The sequence below is a fragment of the Portunus trituberculatus genome, chromosome 45 (assembly GCF_017591435.1).
Source record: "Portunus trituberculatus isolate SZX2019 chromosome 45, ASM1759143v1, whole genome shotgun sequence".
NCBI classification, from domain to species: domain Eukaryota; kingdom Metazoa; phylum Arthropoda; class Malacostraca; order Decapoda; family Portunidae; genus Portunus; species Portunus trituberculatus.
In genome coordinates this window covers 2,386,961-2,394,088 of record NC_059299.1, presented here as the reverse complement: position 1 = coordinate 2,394,088, position 7,128 = coordinate 2,386,961, and the positions used below count along the sequence as shown (strand labels likewise).

The 7,128-nt window shown below is 39.6% G+C and overlaps 2 protein-coding genes across 3 annotated transcripts; one reads left to right on the top strand and one right to left on the bottom strand.

Moving 5' to 3' along the window:
• Positions 1-644: 644 nt before the first annotated feature.
• Positions 645-2,359, top strand: LOC123519509 (DNA replication complex GINS protein PSF1-like). Of its 2 annotated transcripts, none has more exons than XM_045280867.1 (6): positions 645-838; positions 1,076-1,140; positions 1,413-1,508; positions 1,630-1,720; positions 1,816-1,932; positions 2,081-2,359. In XM_045280867.1, exons 2-6 carry the CDS (start codon positions 1,106-1,108, stop codon positions 2,219-2,221), a joined length of 480 nt encoding a protein of 159 aa, XP_045136802.1. In that variant the 5' UTR covers positions 645-838; positions 1,076-1,105; the 3' UTR covers positions 2,222-2,359. The 2 variants fall into 2 exon arrangements, with proteins under 2 accessions (XP_045136802.1, XP_045136801.1); XM_045280866.1 differs by having other exon boundaries at positions 645-923.
• Positions 2,360-2,823: 464 nt separating this feature from the next.
• Positions 2,824-5,673, bottom strand: LOC123519508 (selenoprotein S A-like). The gene is made up of 5 exons (XM_045280864.1): positions 5,524-5,673; positions 5,014-5,157; positions 4,662-4,768; positions 4,226-4,391; positions 2,824-3,577 (listed from the first exon to the last, which is right to left on the bottom strand). The coding sequence occupies exons 1-5, from the start codon at positions 5,636-5,638 to the stop codon at positions 3,495-3,497; spliced, it is 615 nt and encodes a 204-aa protein (XP_045136799.1). The 5' UTR covers positions 5,639-5,673; the 3' UTR covers positions 2,824-3,494.
• Between the last annotated feature and the right edge of the window lie 1,455 nt (positions 5,674-7,128).

Below are 7,128 nucleotides of genomic sequence, written 5' to 3'. Positions count from 1 at the left end.
CCTACGAACAGCGTATACTCTCATCTATTCTCCCCAATACCACTAGAACCCTTTCCCCACGTCATTAATCTAATATATACACAATGAGACCATTTCCTAACTTGGATATTACTCTTTGGAAAATAGTTTTCTTTAGCAGTCGGCTCCTTACTTGATGAAGTAGGTATTGATCAATACCTACATCAACAAATCGAAATTCAAATCTTTTAGTATGTTTGATTATTGAACACATGAAATATACGTACTATAGTTAACAAGTGGATCTCTCCCTCCTCACCTAATAAATAAACTATTAAATAAAGTAATAGGAAAACTACTCGCAGGACCCTAGAACTTGTTGGACAGAGCAGAATAAAAAGATAAAGAACATCAGGGAAGCGACGATGCAAAGGCCACACTTGAAGCCGACCTGTTTCTGGATGGTGTTGATTTTTCTATGCAATGAATTAAAGTATCCCTGCAAGCAGATAGTAGCCTTGAGCTTGAAGAAATAAAGCTTATAAAACGTGAAGCAAAGTGGGTATATTATCATAACGTAGTTATATCATATGCTAGTGACAAGAACAGTTAATAAACATTAATCAGACTGTAGGTACTGTGTTAGTACTTATTTCAAAAAGCCCGCCGCCCAGCGCCCATCTCCCTCCATTTCCATTTGTTTTGTTTATGAACAAGGATTCGCCGCAGCTGAGCCCGCCGCGGCGCCGCCCAAGCCCAAAGCCTAACACGGAAGTGACAGAAGTCAGAACAAACCACGCAGCCACCGACACGATACACCACACAGCCTGCCAGGCCCACAAAGCCCCACCAAGAACCAGACAGCCCACATACCACCAGGGTAGACCATCATGTTGGGGGAAAAGGCTTTGGAACTGATCAAGGAAATGGAACGGTCAAGGGATGGGAAGTTGCCTGCTTACAATGTAAGCTTCAATATGTAATGGATGTAATATTCTGGGTTGATATTTTCCTAGAGCTGCTAACTAAGAAATTTATTGACTTTCATAGAAATCTGTGAAAGTTAATGAACAAATGCAATATAGTTTGTTAGTGACAGATGGGTTTTATCTTTCAGGACAACTGTGTGCGGCTCGTCCTGGAAGAAATGAATGCACTTTTTCAGCAAAATCAGGATGACGTGTATGTTTCATTCACTATATATATATATATATATATATATATATATATATATATATATATATATATATATATATATATATATATATATTGCTCTTACTGCTAGTATCCTAACATCCAAATCAAACAAAAACCATTATATTGCTAAAGTTTAGTTAGATTACAATGCTAGCAGCATGATGAAGATCAAGAAGATGACAGCCATCACAGCATCAAGAACAGCATGACACTTTTGAGCAAAATTGGTTAGTAAACGTGGCTGTCTTTTTCCTTAGCAATGCAACAGTAGCTGGAGAGGCACAGTATTACCCAGGGATACGTTTGCGTCATGCGTCCCTAGAAAGGAACAAGAGATGCTTGTTGGCATACCTGTGAGTATCACAATACTTGGATCATGTTGTGGTTTATATGTCTTAACATCTCAGTCATTGGCAGTTTCTCCTGTTAAAGGAATATAGTATACACAAAAATTTAAAACATTTTCCATTACAGATACAACAGACTGGAGAGGATACGAAACTTAAGATGGGACTTTGGAAACATTTTACCACCTGAGATGAGGGCAAATCTCTGTGATCCAGAGGTGACACATTGGTGTGTTTGGGACTGAATATGGAGACAATGACCTGGCCTATGTTCCTGCCAAATCTGGATTAATTCCTTCTCTTGGCACTTCAGATTGAGTGGTTTGGTCGTTACAGCAAAAACCTGGCCACTTATTCGAGTTCACTAGGGGATGGTATTGGCCTTGACCTCACACAGGATATCAAACCACCAAAAAACATTTATGTCGAGGTTAGTATTTTTTTCCCTTTGTGTGTGTGTGTGTGTATCTCAGTTATTGACTGTCATGTGTGAATAGTTAGCAACAGTTTACCAACTCCCTTTCTTCAAAACTGAAGCCATGCCTTATTAACTATTGTTAACTTGTATTTCTCCACAGGTGCGCTGCCTCAAAGACTATGGGGAGTTTGAGGTGGAGGAAGGGGATATAGTGGTGCTGCAGAAAAACACCACGCACTACCTGCCCATGAACACTTGTCAGCACCTCATCCGTCTAGGTGTGCTACAGCAGGTGGACTGATGAGTGTATTGTATTACCAAGAGGTGAATGGATTGTTAAGAAGTGACCTTATATCATCTTTGTGGGAGCAATTTTGGTACAAACTCTCCTAATTTTCTTCAGTTGATACTTGTATTACTTAAATAAATGTGATTTTTCCACTGTAGTTTAACTCGCATATCTGGTAAAGAATTTAAACTTGACTATCAGTGCTAGAGACCATCATCTGATAGAAAGATGGCAACTTAGCTTTAATTTCCCTTTCTCCAGTACCTCAGGAATCTTAGCACCACAACAGCATAAACTCCCCGTCTCAAAATAAACACCAGTTCTCATCCTCTCCCTCAATTTAACCACAGGCATGCTGTCTAGAACTACATAATCAATTTGGTCTACTTGTATACATGCACATCCTCTAAAGATTCTACTCACTCACATCTCTTAATCATAATAATTCATAGCTAGTCTCTCTCTCTCTCTCTCTCTGACTAATTCATTCAATGCACACCTTTCTCTTATCACATATCTTATGATCCAGAACAATGTAAATCTTTAATCTTTAATCAAATACTTAATGCTAAATTAAAGTTGTATGATACAATTACAAAGTAAAAATGTTCATATTTACTTTGACAAATATTTTATTGGGTGTAGGTGAGTACAATACATGTATTATCTCTACTTCTCAGAGGCTCTCCTAAGAGTTCACATTATCCTCCACACAGAGATGCTATGAACCACTTTAGAGTTAATACAAGAGAATGACAGAAGCTAAGTGGAAAGTGGCATACATGTTAAGATTTGCATGCACAATAAGAACAGCACCAACAAGAGAAGTGGAAGGTAATGTACAACTCCTGGTGGTCAGAATAACCTTCCACAATGAACCCTAGCTTGTTGCTACTTAGGTTCAAAGCTTCATAAATCCTGACCAAACAGAGCATGATTCCAAGATTATGGAGTACATATTGATGAGCAATAATACATTTAAAGGTATACAGATCAACAATTCAGTACTCCAACCCAACAAAGATGTACACACTTTCTCATCTGACCATGAATGTGGATTCCAGCCTTGATACTTTGTAAATACAAACACATACCAGGTGCAACTAAAAACATCCATTAGATATCAAAATGTGTGCATAATACACTAATATCCTGCATCAGTAAGCAAAAGGAATGTAACCTAAGAACTACAAATAATAAGAAAAAAAAAGCTAAAAAAAATCATTGCCACACAAGAGCTGGGTCCACTCAACAGGCCAAGGAAAGATGTGTACAAGCTTTAACCTCATCCGCCACCAGATGCACCCCGACTGGTAGGCCTCCACCGGCAGCTACTCGCCCCAGCGTCTCCAGTTAGAGGATTGTACTCTGTTGGGGACAGTCAGTGCTTTACTGCCTGTACCCTGAAAGCTTAAACTCTACCACAAAAGTGTAATGAAAATTAAATCCACTATCCCTTTACACAACAATGAAACCATCTAACCCATCTACCACCATAACTACAATGTCAACATTTCCAGAACATTATCAAAACTATATCAATTACACTCACCTCAAGATAATAATATAGTACTATTCAACAATGTGAAAACCTTGCTTATTAAATGAGAAACATCTTATTCCAATTTAATTTTCTATCACATCTTATAAATAAAGCAGACTTTCATTTGTTTGCAAACCTGAGCACAACCACACTCCTTCACCTGTTCCAGGACCACGGGACTTTAGCTACCAAGGAGTTGTACCACTGTCAAATCAAGTATAATGAATACTTGGTTCAATGTTGGAACATGACAATCTCATGATAGCATTTTTTGTTCACAGCTGTAGATGCCCATGATTACATCCATTGTCATCAGCATACTCTTGAGATGTATGCTTCATGCTTACACAGATCAGTGTGTCACATGGACTGATCACAAACTTGCAATGTCCCAATTACATCTTTGGGGTTGTTTCTCACGGCCTCCTCATTAAAAAGAATACAAATGAAAATTTAAACAATTAATTACTAACCTGGCCTCATCCTTGGTTTTGCTGCTGGCTTGTCTTTGGCACTGCTGCTGTTGGTCTTCTTGGTATCACTGACTGAGGCACTGCTTTTGTCCTTCAGTCTGTTCCCTTTACCTGACTGCATGCGTTCCCACTCAGCAATTTTATCTTCCCTCATCTTTTCCTCCCTCTGCAAAAATATATGAAAGCTTGATCAGCTAGACATACAAACATAAGATTAGGGAAGTGACAAATACACCATCATGCCTACACAATCTGAATGTATAATCATGCAAGTTAAGTAACTTAACATGAGTTATGATCCAAGCATAAATGTAAACAAATTCACTTCAAACCCTTGGTGTCATTTAGTTATCAAACAACAGTTAAGAAAATCAGTACGAGAGAGAGAGAGAGAGAGAGAGAGAGAGAGAGAGAGAGAGAGAGAGAGAGAACATACCACTTTCCTCTTCTCTAAGCTGTCACTGGCAACCTTATTGTACTGTTCCTGCATTTTCTGCCGAGCTGCATCAAGGGCCTGGTGTCTGGATAGCAGGATGTCAGGGTCTGGGGGACAATGCACATTTAGGATACTGCTCAACAAACAGGATTCCAAATTGCTTACTTACTGCAATACACAGTCAATGAGGACAGAAAACAAACAAAAGTTTCTAATGCATTCCTTTACCAGGTACAAGACCTTACTGAGTAAGTTTAGGACTCTCAGCCTAACAATAGCTAAACAAATAATTTGGTCATTGTGAAGAGATAGGGAGAGTAATAAATCAATTATAACAAAAGAAATAACTTACTCTTGTGGTATTCTGCAGCTTCTTGATCATCTTCTCTCTTTTTCAGCCATCTCTTTATTTTAGGTTCCAAGTGATTCCAGGCAATAAAGCCGACCAACATGAAGCCCACTACATACCATCCATAGCCAATCAGAAATGATAGCACTGAAAACACCAAGAAGAAAATATCAATATTGCATAGGTCATGTTTTGAGCATCTTAGACTGATCAGAAGTTTGGATTAGTTAGTAATGAAAGGCTGCTGCCAGGGGAGTGGACCTTGGCATGCCACTAGGAAGACACAAAATTCTGACTTGTCACCAATTAGGCAACAAGTGATCACTAAGGCCCAAGTGAATTCTGGTTTGCTGAAACTCCTGTCACTACACCTCACACATATGCAATCTGTTTTATACCAGCTCTTCCCTGAAGTCTCAACAATCTACAAGAGGCACACAAGGATACAAGAATCCTAACACTCTCTTATTACTCACAAACTCAGGCATTTGAATGTAGTTAGCCAAGACTCACCCTTTGTAACAAGAGAAGTGACCAGTGTTGGGTTCTTCTGCTCAAGGGTAGGTGGATGAAGTCCCTCCAACTCCTGCTCATCTGGTTCAGCTATTACCTGCTCCGGCTCCCCCATGACGTAGTTATCTGAAAAAAAAAAGGATGGTATTATTTCACTTCTACACCAACAGCAACATGGCTTTTGTTACCCTTCTCATCTTATAGAACTTTTCATTCTGCGTAATTTGAACCCATACATACCTGTTGCAAATTGTTTATAACGTTGATAAAAATGTTTAAAAATTTACCACTTTTTAGGGAGAACAAGCGACGCCTGCCCGTGTTGCACTGCCGGGCACTGAGGAACGCCGTTATGTGTATTTATTCGTGTGTGTGTATCATTATATTATTTGTGCATGCATGAAATAAATGGTGATGACTGGTTCTTTTGTTTGGGCATACAGCCACTGACCAATAAAATAATACATAATGAATGTGGCCAATCATAGCAGTTTGTGGAGAGAAGGAACTCTTATTTGAATTCAGTCTAAGAAAGATGTATGAACAGGCAGGGTGTTGCCTCGATCATATCCATTGTATCACCAGATTTTACGAAAAGAAAAGGTAATGACTTTATATTAATTTCTTGGCATTACCAGTCAGGTTAGGATAGTTTGCTTTGGTTAGACCAGTTTTAATTGTGTTTGATAGTTAATTTTGTTCTGATGAAGACGTATCAGTGGTGCGTGTTGCCTCAACAAGTTATGTTAGATTAGGTTAAGGTTTAGGTAAGGTTAGTGCAGATTCATTCAAAATATACCAGAAAAAAAATTTTCACTACCGCAAAATTGTGTTTCCATAAGAAATTGCAAATTTGCGACAACCGAAGTGCATATTCATTCACATTTCGAAATCTACCAGTAAAAATGTCATTTGATCCAGAAGTGAGCTGTTGGTATAACTAAGAATTTACCAAGAGGATTTCACTGATCACCAAAACTAGTACTGTTCCTGGCTTAACCTGTGGTAACCCTCGCAATGGGGTGAGTTGCAGTGACCTAGTGGTGTTATTGTATGACATTGGTGTTTATATTATTTTAGTATATCTAATTTCAATGTGACATACAAGTCTAAATTGTGATCCAAACTTTCCTTAGAAGCAGTCACCTAACAACCAGCCAACCATTCATTAGCTACATGATGCAAGCTACCTTAAGAGAGTCATAATTAAATAAAACTGCCGTTTTCCCAAGCAGGGAAAACAAACAGTCCATTTAAGCCTCCAAGGAGGATGGCAGGGGAGCAGCTTAGCTTACTCTCTCATGGACACCCCCACTCAAGGGGGCACGACCAGGAGAGGCCTACCACGAGGGGATTTGACACCCCAAGGGATTCAGTAATGGGGACGTCACCCCCATACCGACGGCCTGGCTACACAACACTAGGCCCCACCGCTATAACTGTATTGTAGTTCGCAAGGATGATGCTCCCTGCTAAGCACCTCCAGAAGCACAGACTGCTGGCAGGGCAACAATCACCAGCGGCAGCGCGTCCATGGGGGGATTGGGACCTCCACCACCCGTATACCCTCTTATTCTTAAGGCCAAGCACTCATGGTGTGTCCTG

Excerpts from the sequence above, each read along its gene's own strand:
- LOC123519508 (XM_045280864.1), bottom strand. The coding sequence starts at position 5,638 with ATGGGGGAGCCGGAGCAGGTAATAGCTGAACCAGATGAGCAGGAGTTG. Across the intron at positions 4,769-5,013 it reads AGCTGCAGAATACCACAAGA|ACCCTGACATCCTGCTATCC; the intron begins GTAAGTTATTTC and ends ATTGTCCCCCAG. Across the intron at positions 4,392-4,661 it reads GCTTAGAGAAGAGGAAAGTG|AGGGAGGAAAAGATGAGGGA; the intron begins GTATGTTCTCTC and ends ATATTTTTGCAG.
- LOC123519509 (XM_045280866.1), top strand. The coding sequence starts at position 849 with ATGTTGGGGGAAAAGGCTTTGGAACTGATCAAGGAAATGGAACGGTCA. Across the intron at positions 924-1,075 it reads GGAAGTTGCCTGCTTACAAT|GACAACTGTGTGCGGCTCGT; the intron begins GTAAGCTTCAAT and ends TTTATCTTTCAG. Across the intron at positions 1,721-1,815 it reads CAAATCTCTGTGATCCAGAG|ATTGAGTGGTTTGGTCGTTA; the intron begins GTGACACATTGG and ends TTGGCACTTCAG.